Below are 22,671 nucleotides of genomic sequence, written 5' to 3'. Positions count from 1 at the left end.
CGGAATGCAGGCAACGTCCCTCCTATTTATTTTGTATTATTTGGGAAAGTCACAGTTCAAAGAAATCCCACATTTGAGAGTTCCAAGTACGGCAGTTACAACATAATAATATTTCGCCATAAGGCATGGCCAAATATTAAATAAGCACGACTTTCTCCTGATTTGAGTTTGTCATTACAGTTCATTGCACTACTATTGGTTAATAGTTACTGATGTGAAGGTTTCGCCAAATCGAGTCTAACGCCAGACGGATTAACAGTACTGTGCAATTTATTAGGGAGATTTTTGAGGTATTGCTGAAAAGCCATAAGGGGGGGGAAATGTCATCTATCTGGCGCAACACACTGTCTGTCACAGCGGCTGCAACAACAGACCAGCAGCTCGCACGCTTTTCATGAATGGTTCTGCAGAGTGGATGAGACGCGGGAGGGCGGCAGGCGCTGACGTCACAAAGCCCCGCGCGGCTCGCTGACTGGCGGCGGAAGCCGTGCGCACTGAGTCGCGCGGGGGGGGAGTCGGCGCTGGCTCTCCACACGCGCGCGGCGGAGCGCGCGCCCCTCCCCCCCCCCCACCCACCCACCCCCTCCCTCCCGCCCGAGACACGGGCGGGCAGATCAGCGGCTCATCAATGCCGTCCGTCCGCCTGCCTCTCACTTGACGGCGGCTGAGGGGTGGGCGGGCAGGAGACGGACACAGCCAGCGAGTGAGCCAAGGAAGCCGTCGGCGGAATGAGACGAGCACGCTGACAAACTCCCCCCCACCGTTATCGTCCGAATTAGGGACAAAGAGAGCGCATCGCGGAGAGAGAGGAGACGGCGGGGAAGCGGGAGTAAGGTAGGGAGGGGCTGGGGGTGAGGGGGTGGCGAAGCGGGGTACCCCACAGGCGGGTAACTCGGCTCCATGGAGGAGGGGGGGGGAGGATGGTCGCGGGTTGGATAAAGTTGGTGCTGACCCTCCAAGAGGGGGTTTCCCCCATCCCCCTCCCCACTGCTCCTGGAAAACTTATCGTTGTTTTCGTGGGGTGTAGCGGGGTGAGGTAGGTTGGGGGGGGGGAACAGCTCTTGCCCCCCCCCCCCCCCCCCCCCCCCCCCCCCCCCCCCCCCCGCGGGCCGGAACGGCGCCCGCTCTTGTTGTCCGTTACTGTGGTAACCGCCCCTGGGCAGCGGCTGACATCCCGTCCTGCAAGTTGGGCTGCTGCAGACTTGGGATGGATGCTGGGTGGGTGCACTGGGAGCGCCGCTTCCCCGGTTTGACCCTGCCTAGATCGGGCTGATCGTTGCCAAAGGACGTGTGCGACCGGCCAAATTCAGTTGACCGACGTGTCCGGAATAAATCCTCAAGGGGAGGGCTGGGGGTGTTCATTTGGGCGAAGATATTTTTAAACTCCCGTGTCTTTTAACCCTCTGAGTTGTTGACAGACTGGGGAATTGTCCCGTCGATCCAGACCGTATACTCTTTAAAAAGTTTTTCTTTGCAACACTAGCCTTTAAATGAGCATTAGACTGACATTTATTAAGCTAGTAAAGTTTATCAAATAAGCAATAACTTATTGTTGAAATAGATCCGTATCGGTAGTTGCGTGCATTCACAGCCATCATCCATTAATTTTCAAAAATACAATCAGATTCAAATACAAATACTCAAAACAAGTTCAGCTTTAATGTAGGAAAATGTAGTTTAAATTTAATGTCGTTTCCCTTTATTAAGGCTGGAATTGTTTGAGTATTTGAATCTGATTGTATTTTTGGAATTTAGTGGATGATGGGTGTGAACGCTTGGGGTGTTTGAAATTTCTGTTGCTATTTTAGTCAGAGCATTAATCCATTTGTTCTAAGGGGTTAATGCCGCCACTAAAGTTGAGAAAGTAATTGCAGAAGAGTGTTGTCTGTGCCTATTGCATTTCTGGCATAACTTAAAGGCATAATTTCCACAGATGTTGCCTAACCTGCTTAGTTCCTCCAGCAGTTTGGGTTTTTTCTCTGCTCCATAATTTAAAGGCTATTGTGTAACTTTTATCCAGTTGTGGTATCTGTACAAGAATTAAAAGTTTTTAAAAAAATCAAACTTGAAATGCAAACCTTTATGCATGAATCTAGGTCTGATTCTAGATTAGTCCTAGGGGTTGATGGAAAATCAGCAAAGCCAAACAGTAAATTCAGGAGAAACAAAACAAGAGATTGTTGTTGTTTTTGTGTGTGACACCTGCACTGGTGGGTTATTGAGCAATAAATTTTTGGCTGCTGTGTACTATGCAATTCCCATTTGTTTTCTGCCAGCTTGTTGTTTGGTGAAGTTTGCTGTATGCAGTTGTGCCATTTTATTTAGTAGGACTTCACCTTTTGGAATGTATTACTACATTTAAAAGCAATGTGTTTTCCAATGTGGAGTGATAGCAATCAAAACTTATACAAGGGATTGGGGGTGGGGTGGGGGGAGGGTGGTGTAATTAGGATAGAATACCAAAAGTTTACTGAAATACATTTTTTTTGAAAATTTCTTTCAAGAAAGAATGCCAGAAGTTAGGGACATATCAGATGAAAGCCATTAACCATTAAAATCTTGAATGCCCAATAAAGCCAGATTTGAAAGAGGACAGATATCTTGGGTGATAGGCTGGAAGAGATAGGGAAGGCTGACGTCTTGGAAGGATTTGAAAGTTACAATGAGAATTTTAAAATGGAGGTGTTCGTCCACTAAGAGCCATTGGGGATCATCGAATAGAGGTGGTGGGTGAATAGAGCTGGATGAGAAGGCAGTTTTTGCTGTCTAAAAATGATATGAATAAAATTTGATTGAGAGACGTAGAGAATATTAAGGTAGATGATCAAAAGTTTGCTGAACTAGTGCTCTTCTGTATTGTTTGGAGAAAGAATCCCAGAAAATAGGGCCACACCAGATGAAGAGCAGATGACCTGAATATTGGGAGGGCATTGGAGCTTAGAAAAACAAAAACATAGATGGCTGTTTCTGCAGCAGATTAATTGAGGCAGGTGCATTCGCCTGATTACATGGAGTCATAAGTAGGCACTGGTGATGGTGAAGATCATCTTGAGTTTAAAAATGACATTGGGTCACAAGCAATCTAGTTTGGCCTCTGCCAGTAAGAGAGTTGGAGTTGATGACTAGGGAACAGCATTTGTCATTGGTAGATTTTGTGGCAAAAGGTGTTAGTGGGTTAGATTTGAGTGTCATAAATGATGCAAAAGCTGGCACTTTCTGGATAGGACCGTATGGCAGCTTATAAATGAGTAATGGGTGGTGAGGAAAGATGGATCCTAGGGGTACAGCAGAACTACAGTGTAGAAGCAGGCAGAAGCCATTACAGGTGTCTCTGCACCCATGGGCAAGAAGTAACATCAAATAATATTGCTAGTCACTATTACAAATTCTGTGGATGTCAATGCTTTTGTCTTCTAGCACTAAGGATATCTGTAGCATTGATCAGTTTGCTGTCCACAGAATATTCAGCATGGCCTTCAACTCACCATTATCATCAACAGTGGGATAAGTGCATTCCTACAGATCTTACTCAGGTTTGGTGATCATCAATTATCTGCATGTTACTGTTACCCTATAAGCAGCAAAGGATTTCATTCTATGACGAATAACACGTGCAGGAATTCCCTCAAAACCTTTCTTAATCTGTTATTCTCATTTGAGGGTGAGGGCAGAAGGAAGTGGAATGAAGGTAAAATAAGCCTCGCACGTCAACCAGAATGACTATTGAACACACTGAAGGGATTTTAAAGTAAGCATTCACATGTCTTGACTGAAATGCTCCATCTTGTAACATAACCTGCTCAACATTTCAAATGACTGGAATCTGCTGCTTTCTCCGTAACACTATCCTGCATAAGTCTAATTCTGCACGTCAGTGAACTGGATGGTAAAGCTATGGTAAACGGAATTAGTTGTTAAATCAGAAAAATGTGCCTTTCAAGAGGTGTCATGTCACCTACTTCTCATTTCAAGTTTCAATCCATATTTGCAACGTAAACTGCCACCATACCACCTGTTCCTATTTACATTCAACTCTTGCATTCATCATTTTTTAAAAAAATGATGCAAATATTAAGCATGATGTTTAAATCTACTACAATGGTTTTATTTCATCCAGTGTGCTAAAAATGAATGTTGTACTTTTTGCAGATGATATTGCACTGGGGATCTAGCCCTATCCATCTTCTTGAGCAACAAGCTAACTAGTGGGAAATGGTCATGAATACTGGCAAGTACTGTGTTTATAGCTTTGCATGGTGCAGGATGTTGAACGTTATTTGGTTGCAAACTTCAGAGGGCACTTGACCTAACTGAGGTTTCATTTTGATGTCTGAATGATGCTGGTGTCAGCCTGGATATGGTTCACTGGGACTTGGACAGGACAGCAGTGGTCACTTTTCTTCAACACTGGCAGTGTTTCTACTGGGATTAATCTTGTGGTTCAGAAGTAACAAGAAGTAAAATCTGGAACTTCAGACTTGCAGTTTAGCAGAGGTGGCTGGTGGGAGGTGGATGGCAATGGGGATTGGGGAGAGGGAAAGGAGCATTTGCGGCATGGAAGACATCTGGTCTGCAACGCTCTGTTGCAGAGTATTGCGGAGAGGGAGAATAACCCAATAGTAAGCAAACTTCTCGTGCCAAAGTACGTCAAAAACCTTTAAGTAGTTAGTAGTAAGTAAGATTGGTACACTTAAACATTCATATAACAGAAGCTCCCTGACTGTGGCTGAGACAGTCACAGTGTGAGACTGTCACTTGGATATCTAAGTCTCAATTCCTGTGGTGTCTGGGTTATGGAAAGGCAAACAAATGCACCCATGCAGCACACTCATGGTGTCTTCTAATGTTCACAATGTTACAATAATAGTTGTGTGGAGACCATTTAGAGACACTTTCCTTTGAGAGACAAGTAGCTGTGCCACTTTGAAGCGATGGTATGTCTATGGTTAAGCCTTGGTCAAATAATTACTTTTTAAGGTCCTTCTAACCCTGCATCTATAACCAGGAAATAGAGGCTCAAAACCAATGAAAACCTATATAACTTTATGTCAAATATATCAATTGCTAGTTGAGAGTCATTTGATTGTGAAAGTGGAGCAGGAGTATAAAAATGCTGAAGCACATCTTCAGGCCGTACAACCTGCATCCCATGTAAAACTTTAAGAATTGGACTCATAGATTACTATAAACTTTTTCTAATTATTGCCCAGATATTCTCACTGAGTAGAAAAGATGGGTAAATGAAACTGAGATATGGATACACTGACCTAATTAAATAGTTGGAGCAGTCTTGAGGTGCTAAGTAACCTACTTGGGTTCCTAGGTTCCTGTAAGAAGAGCATTGAGGAGATTGAATAAATGCAGTAGTAGATTCTGGGTTAGGGTCTCTCTGTATGTAGTTTGCAAACAATTTGTTTCAACACAGGAAGTGGAGGGTTTTATAATGAGAGCACAGAGCTTACGTTGAGGGCTTAAGACATTGGTGCCAGTGTTTTATTTTCAGGAAATTGAAGCTTATCTAAGGCTTGGATGCCCCTGAACTTGTCTGACAGCACAGTTTGAGTAATAGAGATGTAGAGTTGGATGTAGTCACAGGACAGTAGGTAAATCAAAGAGATGAGGTTCAAGGGTGTAATTCCTGGGACATTTTGGAGATTATCGTGTGGGGATGGAAAGAAAAAAGTCGTTGCTGGGGTACTTGTATAGGTAAAACTGGGGCAGTCTTGCTGAGTTACATAACGTAAAGGTGCTGAAGGATAGGATGGTAAGCAATTTCTTGAGCACAAAAATATCAGATACTTTGACATTTTACTAAAGGCCATTCAATAGGTTTGGCAATGTGAAAACCTCATTAGAGCAGTTCAAGCATAGAGCTGTGGAAAAATTAGGCATGTTTGAAACGTAACAAGAAGAGGAATGAGAGGCTGAGGGTGAGTTGGTAGTTGCAAAGACTTTAATATTCCCCTTCAAGGACAATATCAACTGAAAAGGGAGGAACATTTACATTGTCACCTAGGACAAATGTTTTCATTCAATAAGTTAATGGGAAGAAAGGCAAGGAAATAGGAAATGGATTCCTTGTATGAGATGAGACCACTGAAATTACAAAGGATGGGTGAGAAACCAGAGCAAACATGGTGTGTCAGACCTCTAGCAGAGGAGGTTTGTATTGATAAGCATGTGTTGGAAAGGGGGATCTGAGTAAATGGTCTCAGTTTTACTAGTGGGACTGAAACCTGCTCAGCATCTTCCAACATTAAAAGACACCTAAATGTAGACACCTAATTGATGTGTCCTACCTGTTCCTGCACGTACTTTGATATCCTCCCATTTATTGTTTATTCCTTTGCCCTGTTGCACTCCCTACTTACAGAACCTCTCTTTTCCCTGGTAGATTTCTACTTGCCACTCTTCTGCCCAACTGATAGAACAATTCTCCTCACTGTTAAACTAGGGAATGAGAAGGGTGTGGAAGAGAGAAATTGGATGATAGTCTCATAAAGTGCATCTCTTCCTTGCCCTATACTTTCAAGCAGGATTTAAAGTACATTTCTTAATAAGTCTAGTGTTCCTTGCTTTAAATTATTCTGTTCTTTGTAGTGGTAACTGCCTTGGTATTTTTGGAGCAACTAAATGGCTCCTGATTGCAGTTCACAGCTGACTGTGACAATGATTATTTTAGTTATGTTATTGGATGGCTAGTTGTTAGAAGATAAAATATATATTTTTGTTTAACCCTGGAATGCATTTACACTATATAACATCTGTCCAAAGTAATTTTATTTTTCTTATGCAGGACATGGATGTGGGCCAATTCTGACAGGAGTAGAACAGTTGAGACCTCCTGAAGGTTGTTGTTTGCTTATTTTGTTTCATTGTCAACTTGGGCATTAACAACAGATTTGTATTGCACAAGTTTAACATCCGCGTGAAACCATTAAACTTGTAGTGTGAATGTACCCTAAAATACTTCCTCACATAACAAGTTATGTCTATTCTTAGAAAACTATAGCCTGGAAATCAGTAAGTGATAATGCACTTGAGATTCCCTTCACTGGTATTTTAGCAGAAGTTTGGACTGATTTACCTGAAATACTCAAACTTCCTCCATTTCAAAAGCATTAATGAAGTCTGAAATTAAAACCTTGAAGGTTTATATTTTGCTTAAATGAAAGAATATAGAAATAAAATTTTGGAATTCACGAGACATAGAGCAGAAGGAGGCCATTCAGCCCATCGAGTCTGCTCCGCTACACTCACCATGAGCTAAAACTATTCCCATCTAGCCCCAAGTTCTTTTCCCCATATCCCTTGACACCTTGACTAATTAGATAACCTATCAATCTCCTCCTTAAACACCCCCAATGATTGGGCCTCCACAGCTGTATCGAGGCAACAAATTCCATAAATCCACAACCCTCTGGCTAAAGAAATTTCTTCTCATTTCTGTTCTAAATGGGTACCCTCTATTTCTAAGATTATTCCCTCTAGTGCTGGACTCGCCCCACCAAGGTGAAACAACTTAGCTACATCTACTCTGTCCAGTCCTTTCAACATTCAAATGTTTCTATGAGGTCCCTTCTCGTTCTTCTGTACTCCAATGAGTACAGTCCAATGAATTGGACAATCGCTCATTGTATGAAAGCCCTTTCATTCCAGGAATCATCCTTGTAAATCTTCTTTGAACCCTCTCCAACATCAATACATCCTTCCTAAGATAAGGGGCCCAAAACTGCGCACAGCTTTCCAAATGAGGTCTCACCAGTGCCCCATAGAGCCTCATCAAACACATCCTTACTTTTTCTTTACGTTATACCTCTCGATGAATGCCAACATAGCATTCTACTTTCTTACTGCCTGATCCAACCTGGTGGTTAACCTTTAGGGTATCCTGCACGAGGGACCCCCAAGTCCTTTGCACTTATTTACTTTGAATTTTCTCCCCATCTAGATAATAATTTTTCTGCCCGTTTATTCCTTCTTCCAAAGTGTACAACCACACATTTCTCAACATTGAATCTCATCTTGCCATTCTTTGCCCACTCTCCTAAACTGTCCAAGTCTCTCTGCAACCTTCCTGTTTCTTCAGCTCTCCCTACTCCTCTACCTATCTTGGTGTCATCTGCAAACTTAGCCACAAAAACCATCTACTCCATAATCTAAATCATCGATATACAGTGTAAAAGAAGCAGCCCCAACACCGACCCTGCGGAACACCACTGGTAACCGGCAGCCAACCAGAACAGGATCCTCTAATTCCCACCCTTTGCTTTCTGCCTATCAGCCAATGCTCCACCCATTCCTAATATCCTTCCTGTAATTCCATGAGCTCTCATCTTATTAATCAGCCTTTTGTGCGGCACCTTGTTGAAGGCCTTTTGAAAATCCAAATACACAGCATCTGCAGCCTCTCCCTATCCACCCTACCTGAGATTTTCCTCAAAAACCCTCCAATAGGTGGTCAGGCAGGATCTTCCTTTTCATGAAACCATGCTGGCTTGGACCTATCTTGTCATGCACCTCTAGGTATTCCATAACCTTGTCCTTGAGGATCGACTCCAATTAACTTTCCGACCACCAATGTCAGACTAATAGGTCTGTAATTTCCTTTATGCTGCCTCCCACCTTTCCTATACAGTGGAACTACATTTGTGACCTTCCAGTCCTCTGGAACCATGCCAGAGTCTATTGAGGCCTGCAAAATATCGCCAATCTCTAAAGCCACCTCCTTCAGAACCCGAGGGTGCCACTTCATCTGGTCCAAGAGACTTATCTGTCCCTTAGTCCATTTAGCTTCCCGAGCACCTTCTCTCTAGTAAAGTCTTGACTGAACTCAGTTCTATCCCCTGACATTCCTGACTATCAGGTATATTGCTGATGTCTTCCGCAGTGAAGGACTGATGCAAAATACTCATTTAATTCCTCTGCCTTCTCTTGTTACCCATTATAATCTCTCCTGCACAGTTTTCAATGGTCCTATATCTAATGTGTGTCTCTCTTTTACTCTTACATATTTTAAAAAAAACTCTGATCACTGCACTTGGTCTCAATTAGTGCAGTTTATGACCTCATAATATTTCTGTATGCTTGTGAATCTGTAACAATACCCCATCCATAGGTTTAATACTTTGTGGTAACATGATCATATAAACCAGAGTAGTTTTCAAAGATGACCTGTCAATTATTAACAATGCAAGTTTATGCTGATATTGCGCTGTATAAACCAGTCAGAGATACCTTTCATCAGATAAATATTCCAGAAGCTGCTTCGGTAATTATATTTGCATAGAAGTCAATTTTATATGATCAAACATGTTTAAATTGTTCAAGTACTTTCCTCCAGACTGTCAAATGGCTATACTGTGCACTAACTAATCCTAACATAGTTCAATTACACATAATGCACATCACAAGATTGATGTGCCAATATTCTGAGAAAGCAATTATTTGTCATAGTGGAAATAATGAGACGTATGAGAATATATTGCCTTATTGAAATATAACATTATTGTGCCAGACATTTTTATAAACAGGGGAAAGATGATGAAACATTTTGTGGTGCTAAAATGAGAGCATTCTCTTAACGCTTTCAGCTATCCTATTACAGAGCAATATTTGCAGAACTAGTAAGCATGTTACTTTCAAAGATAATTTTAAGGTTTTAAAGAATTTCAGTACAATTTTTCCTGAGGTGCCATGGTTACTTTTTTTTTGAAGTGGTCGAAGTTGCAAAGTGAATCAAGCATTAACACATAGTTCACTTATCTTTTTTTTAAAATTGACCAAATTCCCCTCCGTGAATTGTGACACATTCACAGAATAAACATTTTGCTTTAACCTTGGAAACAGAAAATTAGAAAAAAATGTTATGTCATCGGAATCCTCAGAATTACTACCCTAATGACAATTCCCCAGTAAAACACAAAATGAGCCTACATTCAATTACTTGCAAATCATGAATTCTGGGAATGAACTCTGCAGAATTATTTTTACACACTTGGTAATTCGTTAATGATACTAATGATATTCATTCTTTGTGGATTTTGAAGAAGATGTGTAGACTTAGAAATTGTAGTGCACCCAAAGGTATGCTGATGGATATTGTAGTGGACTGCAAGCTTCAGTTGCAACTTTTTGGTAGCAAAAGGCACCACCTGGGAGTCAACCTGGTGTTTTGGGGAGAAGATGGCAAGGCCATTGTAGGCCTAATTGGGACTGGTGTTGTGAGTGGAGGCTGGGTGGGAATGAAGGATTGGATCCTGTGCTGTGGTTCAAGGGGAAAGAAGGATCAAGTTCGTCTGTGGTCAGTAGATGGGATCAAGTGTGCACTGTAGGGGAAGTGAGACTTGGGCCTATGATGTGGTGGGGTAGGAAAGGTTTAGGAAATGCTGGGATCAGGACTGGTGGCTGGGAAGAGGGAATCTACCCGTGCCTGCAGTCTGGGAAGCTATGGAGGGGGCTTAGGAATTGGGATTACAAACATGGAATGGGATGGATTTCAAATTGAGACCAAGCATTAGTGGTGATGAGATGGGGGAGGTAATTTGAGGTATGAGATTTCTGTCATCTGAGGGCAGGATAGAGGTTAGGATTAAGAACATGGGAGGGGAAGAGCAGGGGCTGTCATTGGTGCAATGTGTGGAGAACCAGACAATATGGAGAACAGGGCAATGTGGGACTTAACATGACCATGTCATAGTTCAACATGCATTGGAAAGACTACATTTTCTTTGGAATGACCAATGATGTTCAATCACAAAACAAGATGGTCCAAGTTCCTCTCTAATGTTTCATTAAGGAGCATTGCACAACAGATATCATCGCTAGGGCTCCCTGATGTGGTGACTTGCCACTGGAAGTGCCTAGCCAAATTTATGGAGTGATGCAAGATGACTGGAAAATGGTCAATTGTTTTTCATCCTTTGTGTGGGGGATGAGGTGGGGTTGGGGATAAATCAATTTTTAATTGCACAGCACCAAAAAGAGAGCAGTGTTACATGAGAGAGATTCCTTTCAGAATTTCTTCTGGAAATAATTAATGTAATATGTTAGCTTGTTTTTTTTTTGCTCTATTAAAATTAATGGCTTACTCAGGCTTAGTTTTTGAGGGATCTACAACCTTTACTGTATTTTTGAGTTACCAAGTTAGTGATCTACAATTAGGGGCATGGCAGCCAAACCAGGTCCTGACCTTTTACTAGTGATTTCTAGCAGTAGCTGGAAAAAAAACTAGAAGTGGAAAATAATGTATAATAATGCATACTAGCCCCCAACTGTCCTCCATGTATTTAGTTGAACCAGCAGAGTGCAGAGATTAGAGCTGGCAGGATGCCACAACGTGGAGTTTGTTTACCCAGTGAACTGCTGACTCCTAGTAACATCATCATTGCCAGCTACGCATTTTGGAACTATGAGTAGCGCACCTGTCCACAATTAACCTGGATATTTTGAAAATGGATTAGAGACCTACCTTGGGCATTGGAATTCTTGTTGTGGATTTTGAGTGGAAGGAAGTACCAAACATGATGATGGTGTAAATTTCTTCTATTCCTTGCTTCAAACTGGGTTTATTTGTCCTCTTGAGCCAAGCCCAAGCAGAAGTTTGGGAGCGGGGTGGTAGGAAATCAAGAATTGAAACTGTTTCTTCACAGGAATAGGAATTTTCCAGTTCTTTCTTTGGGTGGAAAAGGAGAAAGTTATGTATTGCTCTGGTATTGGTTTATTATTGTCACTTGTACCGAGGTACAGTGAAAAGCTACTGCACTAACTTATACTGCATAACATAACTTATACTGCACTAACATATATTGCATTAACTTACAGCATGCTTTCTATTATGGATAAAACATTGTCATTTGCTGTCTTTTATACACACTACTTGTTAAAGAAAAAAGGACTATTAATTACTAGGAGATTGGACACAACTGACAGCAAATCTCTTGGAATCTAAAGAGTAGCATTGGTCTTGGCTTAATGGTTACGCCATCATTTGTGGCGGAAGGCTTTTGGTTTTTCTTCTGAGAGTACCAAATTCTGATGCTTTCATTTGGATGGTATGTTAAATGGGTGGCTGCAAAAAAGACAGGAGTCCTTCTGGCATCATACTTAACATTCGCCCTCATTATCAATACAGATTATCTAGTCAATATTACTTTGTTATTTTTGAGAGGTTCGTATGTGCAAGTTGGCTGATGTGTCTATCAATAGCACAATTGACTGCACTTGAATGGCACTTAACTAGCTGTGGATGCACCAAAGATGTGTATGAATGTATGGTTTTTTGTTTTTTACACTGTGCAAGTTATTGGAAACTATAATTAAAGGGAGTGAGCACTTAAGAGAAATTTGAGCTGATTAGAGAGGGCCAACATGGATTTGTAATGGGAAGGTCATGTCTAATGAACCTAATTGAATTTTTTGCAGAAAGTAACTACAATAATAGGGCAATGTCCGTTGATTAATTTCTATATAGAGCATGAAGAGTAGAACCTGTTCTACCATTCAGCAAGATCTTCTCTGATCCTGCGTGTCTTCCACTCGCATGCCTGATCCCATTTTCATTGATTCTTTTGTGTACAAAAATGCCTTAAATTGGTTAGTGTATAGAAAACAGACAGTAAACAAAATGGTCATGCCCATTGAAGATTGGGAGATTAGGAAGATTGCCGACATAGTACCATTGCTGCAAACGGGTTTAACTAAATAATTATTAGCCAGTCGACCTAATGCTTGTGGTAAACAAATTCAAAGGGCAAGTATTAAAGGAAATATCATTTGGAAAGGTGCAAATTAGTCTATTTTGTGGTTGCTGTTTCTGGAAAGGTAACAGGGAAAGTCAAAAAGTAAGGCATGCATGATTTTTATAGGATGTTGGATATTTTCAAGGCTTTACACGGTCTTGTATGGCATACCAGAAAAGAGAATTCAAAGCTCATGGGCTCTAAGGAGAAGAGGTATGCTGGATCCAAAAGTTGCTTGGTGACAGGGAGAGAAGGGAGTCAGGTAATAGTGATTGGGTGGCCAAGTGGATTTGAACCATAGGATCAGCCTCATTGAATGGCAGAGCAGACTTGAGGGCCTTGTCAGGCCTGTGTTTTCTTTGAGAAGATAAGATGGAGTATAACAGTTGATAAGAAGAAACCTGTAGACTATAGGGAGAAATCAGTGGGCAACTTGGGTGGGGGAAAAAATCATTGAACTGATCAGAAGGATAGAAAAATGCTAAATAGAATTAATTTGGAATGGATGTTGTGTAATGCATTTGTGGAAAGCAAACAGGATAAGGGCAAGGTACTGAGAAGTGCAGAGGACCCTTGGAATGTAAACCATGTACGTGGAAATTAAGAGCTGGCATGATTCAAAATAAGGAGTCAGTCATTCAGGGCAGAAGTGGGAAGAATCTTCATCCAGAGGATAGTTAATCTTTGGATTTCACTACTTGTCTGTGGGAGGCTCAGTTGATTATTATATTCAGGGCAGATTGTTAGAATTTTAAGTATTAACTGAATTGAGGGATGTGGTGTTCGTGCAAGAAAGTGGCACTGAGGTAAAAGATGATCTATGATCGTACTGAATGATGGAGCAGACATGAGGACAAAACTCATTGCTTTTAAGTATTTTTATGAACATGATATGCTATAACCTACAAGGCTGAAGGCCAAGAACCACGAAGTGTGAGTTGGCTGGATTTCTTTTGCAGTCAACATGAACAAGATGGCTGAATTGTTATAAATTACTTTTGATTCTGTGGATTCATTAGTGACTCGTATTATTTAGAATTTCCAATTACCATGTAATGAGGAGCATAGGTGGAAGTATAAACTTAGAGACATTAAGTGGAGAGGAAACTGGAAGATTTCATGCAGTTAAATGAAAAATTATCCTATTTTGGACCAAAAATGGGAGATCAGTTTTATTTAATTGGAGGAAAGATAGGAACAGTGGCAATCTAAGGAGATTGATTGGTATTGGTTTATTATTGTCATGTGTATAGAGGTACAGTGGACAAAGCTTTTGGTTGCATGCCATCTAGGCAGATCATACCATACATAAGTACAACGAGGTAGTAAAATTAAAACAGCGCAGGTAAACAAAGTGCAAGGGCCATGATGAGGTGGATTGAGAGATCAAGAATTCATCTTCAGCATACGAGAAGTCCACTCGAGTCTGATAACGGGATAGAAGCTGTCCTTGAGTCTGGTGGTATGTATTTACAAGCTTTTGTATCTTCTGCTTGGTGGGATAGGGGAGAAGAGAGAATGACTGGGGTGGGAGGGGTCATTACGTCAGCTGGTTTCCTGAGGCAGCAGGAAGTGTAGACTGAGTCGATGGATGGGAGGCTAGTTTGCGTGATGGATTGGACTGTGTTCAAAATCTCTGCAATTTCTTGCAGTCTTGGACAGAGCAGTTGCCATGCTATGATCCATCTGGGTTGCATGCTTTCTGTGGTGCATCTGTAAAAACTAGTAAGACTCATCAGGGACATGCTGAATTTCCTTAGCTTTCTGAGGAAGTAGAGGTGCTGGTGTGTTTTCTTGCCATAGCATCAATGTGGCTGGACCAGGACAAATTGTTGGTAATGCTTACACATAGGAACTTGAAGATCTCAACTATATCCTCGTCAGCACCATTAATACAGACAGAGGCATGTTCTCCAACCCCGCTCCCTGAAGTCAATGACCGACTCCTTTGTTTTGCTGACATTGAGGGAGAGATTGTTGTCTCGACACTAGATGCTCTATTTCCTTCCTGTACTCTATCTTGTCATTATTTGAGATCTGGCCCGCTACAATGATGTTATCTGCAAATTTGCAAATGGAGTTAAAGCAGAATTTGGCCATATGGAGTATATTGGGAGAATAGTAAAGGGCTGAGGATGCAGCCTTGTGGGGCACCAGTGATGAGGATAATCGTGGAGGAGCAGTTGCCTATCCTTGCTGATTGTGGTCTGTTTGTCAGAAAGTCAAGGATCTGGTTACAGAAGGGTGTGCATTGTCCCAGGTCTAGGAGTTTGGAATTATGGTGTTGAAGATTTAGGAATCTCCGTATTTAAACAAAAAACTGAAAAAAATAGTTGTTAAATACAAAAAAAATCAAAACAGCTAATGGAAAATTAGCCTTAAGGGGAGATCATTTCGTTAGATCTGTGATAACCTTGGGTAAACATAATTTGCATACTTTGTGCACTGAGTACAGTGCTTTAGGATATGTTGGCCTTGGAAGGAGTACATCGTAAATTTACTGCAATTTTACAAGTGTTCTGACGATCAAATTACATAAAACAATATTGTATTCTGTAGAGCACAGAAAATTTAAAGGGTGATGTGATTGATGCTTTGAAACAAGTGGATTGGGAGAAACTTCGTCTGCTGATACAGAAGTGCAGCTCAAAGTAATACAAACTTTAAATCATGTAAAGGATGGTAGAAATGTTGAGCAAATACAGCAATAAAGGTTTAGTTTTATTAAAGACGTCAGTCATGCTGATATTGGTACATGGGTTATGAATGTCTGAATTCTAGCATTGTTGTGATCAGCAGTCAGATTTTGTGTACCAAAAGGAAGATTAATTTCAATAAAGAATGATTATGATAATAAAAATCTGCCCTTATACTTGGATATTATTTAACAGTCTGTTTCTGTAGTTTTCACTATTAATCACTGACAATCATCAGTTCCAAATTGACCCTTTCACAAATTTACCACTGGCAATCCATGGTCATCTCAGAATTAATAGTTCCTGCAGATTGAGGACTTTGTCTAAATCATTTCCATTCACCAAAGTTAAGTGCAGCCTGATAAAATTGATCCTATGAGTAGGAAATGACTAACAGTGAAACTCTTTGAACATTTCTCCACTTGTCTTCAAAATCTTGTAAAGATAAGCTGTTGAGTGCACAGTTGTCCAAAGTGATGTTAGAAATAGATTTCTTTTACTCACCACAAAGGACATTGCAATTGTATTTTGATAGGAAGTATTTTGAAATTTCCTTTGCCTGTATTGAGACTAATAATGCCTTAGTAACCACAACCTTAAAGCTAGACCTACAATTCGTATGTGATATTTTATAGGAGCCAATGATTCTCTGAGAAGTAAATCCTGTGGTGTGATATTACCACATCGTAACACAGATGAATTACAGCCTGAACTTAGTTTCTATCCTGGTAAACCACTGTTTCATACTACGTGTTTTATTTATACCACATACACAACTGTTGCTTGTTTTATTTTGTTGATGGACATTTGTACACATCAAGGTGTGGATGTTGATCACATTTTCCACTGAATTTGAGTTAACTTCCTTTCAGGGTAATATCTAGCCCAACCAGATGAGAGAACATGAGCAAATTAAATTATTTCTTAATTCTATACTTACCAATGTAATACAGCCATTCCTTGTTAACATATTTTATCATTCGGAATAGTTGGGGCTCGTAGCTTCAAGGACATTATGTTGCATTTCTCTTACTGGGATATTATAAAGCTGACTTTGCTGAGGTGGGTTAAGTACTGCAGCTAGAAAATGATTATATGTACCTATGCAATAGCATTTTGTGTTGTTTTAAAATCATCATCCATGTTTTATTTCAGCAGAGGCTTGTTTATTGAAAAATGAAATGAACATGGTTTCCCAAAGCCATTACCCTCAGCTGAAGAGATGTAATAGGACAGAAAGCTCCTGCTGTCAGCTTGCATTTGTGTCTAAAATGCCTTCATTTTTTTTCCTCATGATTCACAATCATTTTTAAGCATAGTAACTCCTCTAGTTTATAAATCCCCTACCATCTTTTGAAGTACAGGCAAAAATCATATCTTGAGGGATTTTTGGGAAAGTAGTGTAAATTTGCTGCTTTTGATCAGGAGTATTACAATCAGAAAGATTAAGCTTTTGTGAGGCAGTTTTTTGGCAAAAAAACAAAATATGCAAAGAAGTTGTTTATTCATGCATTTAGTTTACCATTCATTCAGAGTTAAAATTTGTAAATCATATCCACCACCTATTTCCACTTTTCATGTTTCTGTGTAAGTAATTGACAACATAACCATGGTCATTTTTGAAACTCTTCTAACTCATCCATGTCTTAAGGTGTTATTTGTCGGGATTGGTTTGGTGTCTGCACCCTGAGCTAAGTTTTCATCTTGTGCCAATTCCACTTCAAGGGTCACCTAGTTTGATTTCATGACTACACCCATTTCAGCCCCTGCATCCAGTGCTTTTCCTGATGAATACTTTTATTTCCTTTTCATTGGCATTTCCCCAATCCCACTCCTTTCACAATGCAATTCATTCAAAACTGCATCCTGTATCAAGTCATCCATTAACTCAATCATCTATTAACCCAATCCTTGTTAATTTACATTGGATTCAGGTCCAAGTCTGTTTAATTTTTTGCTTTAATCTCTGCATGATCATGTCCTGACTCTATTTTGCTCTAGCCTTAAAGCCTTGCCTTTGAACTCTCAGTTCCTCTGAGTCATAGAGTTGTACGGCATAGAAGTGGGTTCCTTGGCCAACCACCAGTCTATTGCCAATCTTTTTGCCCAACTACACTAATCCCATTTGCTCTCATTATGACTGAATCCTCCTATGCCTTGGCCTATTTAAATGCCTTTTAAATACAGTCTCTGCCACTTTTGCACCCGTTCCTCTCACTGACTTGTGTACCTTCACTTATATGGATCTCTTTCTCCAGCATTCTGTCTCAAAGTTCCTCTTTCAATTTCATCTTCAGCCTGTCTCTTTGAACAAATCTTTGTCCAGCCATGCTAAAGCTTGGCATTTGTTTTTAATTAATGCCTCCGTGAAGTGCCTTTGGGATGTTTTGTATGTTAAAATTGCCACATGTAAGATTGTTGATAAAATTGTTGATAAATGACACACAGAACTAGCAGAAAGAAGCAGCAACTATACACCACACAATATTCTTTAAATAGCAGTTATTGTGAATACCAAGCAAAGCCACAATTGATCGAATAGTTTTAAAAAAAAACACTTAGCAGTCTTCAATCTTTGCCTGAGACCAGTGTGATATTAGGGAAGTGTTAGAACTAAGCACTTTGAAACCCAGTCCTTGTTATCATCCCACTGATGGCTACCTGGAACTGGTTGCTGTTTGCTGCTTGCAAGAAAACAGCATTGGCTGCGAGGTATGGGGAAACTCCTTGGCAAGGTCCTGGATAAGTTGTCAGTGGGGTGGGTGCTTTTTTGGCAAGGTGTGCCTGTATTGAGCGGAGAGGAAAAGAAAGATTTTTGGCCTGTTTTTCATGGTCTCCAGTGGTTTATTTGAAAGTTGCTGGATCACTTTTTGAGCTCCAGGTACTTGTACAGCACATTTCAGCTATACCTGGAAAGTTCTGTTGGGATACTACACGTGATCCTGAATTGCACAATTAAGCAGTGCTGGGCTGTTTCAACTTTCACAGGCTTGCTTGAAAATCATATCAAGTTGGGGTTTAAGCATCAGTGGCTGAGGAGCTCCCACTGTTCCGGGTTCAGTAGTTTTCCTTCCACATCATCAGAAATGGGTAACGTACAGTGGCAAATTGACCTTATTGCCTATATGTCACAGGTAAAGTCAAGGTTGTTATTTTGATTACCACATTGTGGGCTTTTTACGTGAAAGCTCTTGAGTGTTAGACCAGCCTGGCAAGGTTTTCGCTTTAGAGTTGTTGTGTTTCCATTCCCAAAACAAAATTATAAAATGTGTAGACTGATTTAAACAGGTTTCAGTCAGCACTGTGTGGTTGTAACCTATACCCATCTGGCTGTTTCTGCTTCCAGAGTACCAACTAATTCAACCAAGTTGAAAAGTGGAGCTTTGTTTATGCATGACAATCTTGTTTTTAGAAAGATTAGAGATACTAACAGGATTTGTCTTGAATATACTGAAAATTTCCAGGGCAGTGGCAATATTGGCCTATGGATTAATACGGGACACAGTATAAATGGAGTGAGATTTTACTCATTTTTGAATTAGATTGCATTTGATCTGTTTGGGTCATTTCACTGAATGAAGTGTTCAAATGTAATTACAAAATAACTTCACTTTTTTTCAATCAGTTTACTGTAAATGGATGCCGCTATGGATTATGAAAGGCCGAATGTTGAAACTATCAAATGTGTCGTTGTTGGAGACAATGCTGTAGGAAAGACACGACTTATATGTGCAAGAGCATGTAATACCACCTTAACCCAGTACCAACTACTGTCGACACATGTCCCCACTGTCTGGGCAATTGATCAGTATCGTGTTTGTCAAGAGGTAAGAATGTTTTTTCAAAAAATATTCTGAATGAAAAATGTACCATGCTTTGAATATACTCCAGAATAAATATTTACTTTGTTTCAATTAGTTCTACAAATCCAGGGAATCGGCAAGATTTTGTTGTGTAAAATTTATTATTGAACAATACGGTGGATGAGAATAGCATGAAATTATTCAATTTTTCCATAATGTTGATCTTAGTGTTTTTTTTACTTTGTAGAAGTAATCGACTTCTAAACACAATTTTATTGCAAGTCTTTAAATCATGTAAATAATTTTGAATGGAATAAATTCAACTTCGGGTCCAAATTGAAATAAACTTGGAATTGAAAATCCTTTGGAACCCTTTAGAAATCCTTCTGAAATAAAGATCATGTTTTTAAATTATGTTTAAAAAGTTTATTTTTAGGCAAAAAGGCAAAAAACTGCAGATGATAAAAATTGGAGATTATCAGGTGAAAGGTTTGAAGAAAGGTTAATGACCTAAAATATTAACTCTTTTTTTTGTCTCCATAGATACTACTGGACCTAGCTTTTTCTATTTTTATTTATTAATCAATATTTTAAAACTTGTTTAAAACGCAACTTCCAGCAAAATCATTTTGTATTGTAACTCTATTTGAAGATACTTGAGATTTGACCAGTGCTTTTGCAGCTACCTTGAGGTTTTCATTATAAACATTACTCATCCCTGTTGTTGAAAAATTGTTGTGCTGTTTAAGATATAAGATATTTATTTATTTATTAGTCACATGTATATCGAAACACAGTGAAATGCATCTTTTGCGTAGTGTTCTGGGGGCAGCCCGCAAGTGTCGCCACGCTTCTGGTGCCAACGTTAGCATGCCCACAACTTCCTAACTCATACATCTTTGGAATGTGGGAGGAAACCAGAGCACCTGGAGGAAACCCATGCAGACACGGGGAGAACGTACAAACTCCTTACAGACAGCAGCCGGAGTTGAACCCGGGTCGCTGGTGCTGTAATAGCGTTATGCTAACTGCTACACTACTGTGTATTATGCAAAGTATTATGCAAAGTGTATTAAAAGTATTATGCAAACTGAAGTAATTGAGAAACATTTTAACATAGTATGTTCTTTGCTTGTGTAGTTGTGCTTATGGAAGTCTAGGATGATAATTTTGAGCTTGTGTGAGTGATATTAATTTGATATGCTAAAGTTTGATGTTGAAAATCTCATAGATTGAAACAATTAAATTCCAATTATATTAAATGTCTGTGTTTAGGTGCTCGAACGTTCCCGTGATGTTGTAGATGAAATTAGTATATCACTAAGACTGTGGGATACGTTTGGTGACCACCATAAGGACAGGCGTTTTGCATATGGCAGGTAAAAACAAAATGGGGAGAAAGCCACATGTGAAACATGCACTTGTGTTACATGAAATAAATTGTTCAATAACAATAAAGAAAAAGTTTAAATCTTGCATTTAAGAATGAACTTGCTACATGAGTAAGATGGACATTGTATGACTAAACATGAATGGCCCGATATACCAATACCAACATTTGAACATTGAAGTTCAAATTCAGTAAGCTTGGTAGTGAATACAAACAATGTTACATATTATAAAATCGGATCCATTTTTAGAAACAATTTTTAAGTAGGCTTAATTTGGCTGCTGCAGATTGAACATAGAATATTAGTGATCAGTGCAAAATAGTTTTTTGATACCAAAGCTAAAAGCCCTTTTCAAGAAGAGAACTGAATAATTTGCAAATTGCTTACCAATCTTTAACATTGATTATAGTATATGTAACCATTGTATGTGGTGACTACTTATTGGGGCAGACATAATCCTTCACTTCAGACCCTATTTTGCTAGCCAGTGTGATCTAATAGTTGTAAGCATTTTTGGCAGGTAAGTTTGTAAAATGAACCTAGTGCATGGAATGCAAAGCAATGATTCCCTTATTTGTGTTCATTAATTGCACAATCACATTTTGAAACGAGTTCTTTGGGAAGTTTTACAGTTAAAATTGAAAGGCATTATAAGCACAATCAGAAAGTGAGACTCATTACTCTGCAATAGAAATACCAGTTACATAATTCAAAATTTGAATCTTGTGCAGCTGGAATTTTGGTGCATGTTGTTAGTTCTCCAAACATTGACCTACTTTGCATTTTTTTTGTAGATAGTAGACAATCAATAGCTGAAAATAGTAAAGAGCTTAATGTTTAAGTTAGAAGCCCTTCATCAGGATTAAAGTAGGTGAAGCCTTTATGAAGAGGAACTAGTTAAGGGTAAATGCGATAATTACAAGATAAATATCGTTAAGCTTGATGCTGTACCAAAATGATCCAGTCATGCAGTGAAAAGGAACTGATATAGGAAGGACCCATGTGGAATACTAACTATCAGCGAATGGCTTGAATTTGAAATTCCAAAAATCAATTTATCAAACCAGAAGGATACACAAAGCCAGGAGTAAGAATGGTGTCAGAAATTATTTTAAAAATTCATGTCATGGTAAGAACTTCATCCACATTCAGCAACTGTTAGAAATTATGACAAGCACTAACTGTGATTTGATAAAATGGAAATAGTCCTTTTGAGTTGCAGGAAATTACCTGTTTCCTGGCAGGTTGTCACTGAGCAATACACTCAAGGGGCATAGGTTGGAGGGGAATGATGGATGAAATAAAAAAAAGTGTATTATACAGTGGGGAAAAGAAACAAAATTGCTGGAAATACACAGCCAGCAGCAGCTGCAGAGGGGAAAACAGTTAACATTTTGGTTCAATGGTGGTTCATCTAATTTTATTTAGATACCAACCTGTAAAACTGAAATAATTTTAAGTTGCTTGTGATTATTAAACTAAATCTAGTAGTATCAAAATTGAAGGCATCTTTTTTGAATGGTTTTTACTGGAAAGAACTATGTATAAATTATTAGTTAGCTGTTTCTATCCATCTGTTGTCAGTCTGCTTCCATGCAATTCCCCCTGAAAAATAAAGATGGAACCATCTGGGCTGTGACTTCTCCAGAGCTGCTGGGAACAGCTGCTAGCTGACAGGAGCTGTTTTTTTCAGGGCTGGGTTTTAATGATGGTTCTTTTATTTTTGTACTTTCCATCTAACATCTCAATAAAATGTGACTCTTGCTTATAGTTGAGCTTGGTCAAAATTAATAAGATCAATCAACCATTTGGATTTAATTTCTTTTTTTAAAGAAGGCAGTCTGCTACTCTGTGTGCTGTGACTAAAGTGATTCAGAATTTGTATAGGTTCCTATCTGAAGAATACTAAATAGGTTACTACAGAATGCCACTTCTCAAAATCCCATGAATGCTGAAAACTGGATAATGAGTTCAATGTGAGATCCAGACTATGAAGCATATATATGTGACAATTTATTCCTTAAAACTGTTGCCGCTGTTA

The 22,671-nt window shown here is 39.5% G+C and overlaps 1 protein-coding gene across 6 annotated transcripts in view; it reads left to right on the top strand.

The window, feature by feature from the left end:
- Positions 1-383: 383 nt before the first annotated feature.
- The window catches only part of rhobtb1 (Rho related BTB domain containing 1), a 54,936-nt gene continuing 32,648 nt past the window's right edge, over positions 384-22,671 (top strand). Inside the window, exons 1-6 of one of the 6 annotated variants that reach the window (XM_052027230.1) lie at positions 386-834; positions 3,418-3,533; positions 4,150-4,228; positions 6,797-6,850; positions 19,062-19,263; positions 20,515-20,618. In XM_052027230.1, coding sequence (XP_051883190.1) covers positions 19,072-19,263; positions 20,515-20,618 — 296 coding nt within the window. In that variant the 5' untranslated portion in view covers positions 386-834; positions 3,418-3,533; positions 4,150-4,228; positions 6,797-6,850; positions 19,062-19,071. Of the gene's footprint in view, positions 835-3,417; positions 3,534-4,149; positions 4,229-6,796; positions 6,851-16,112; positions 16,165-19,061; positions 19,264-20,514; positions 20,619-22,671 lie in introns of those variants that run through there. The other 5 variants (XM_052027226.1, XM_052027227.1, XM_052027228.1 and 2 more) reach the window with 5 other exon arrangements.

Source organism: Pristis pectinata, chromosome 12, assembly GCF_009764475.1.
Source record: "Pristis pectinata isolate sPriPec2 chromosome 12, sPriPec2.1.pri, whole genome shotgun sequence".
NCBI lineage: Eukaryota > Metazoa > Chordata > Chondrichthyes > Rhinopristiformes > Pristidae > Pristis > Pristis pectinata.
The sequence above is the reverse complement of the archived record's forward strand: the minus strand, read 5'-3'. Positions and strand labels throughout refer to the sequence as shown.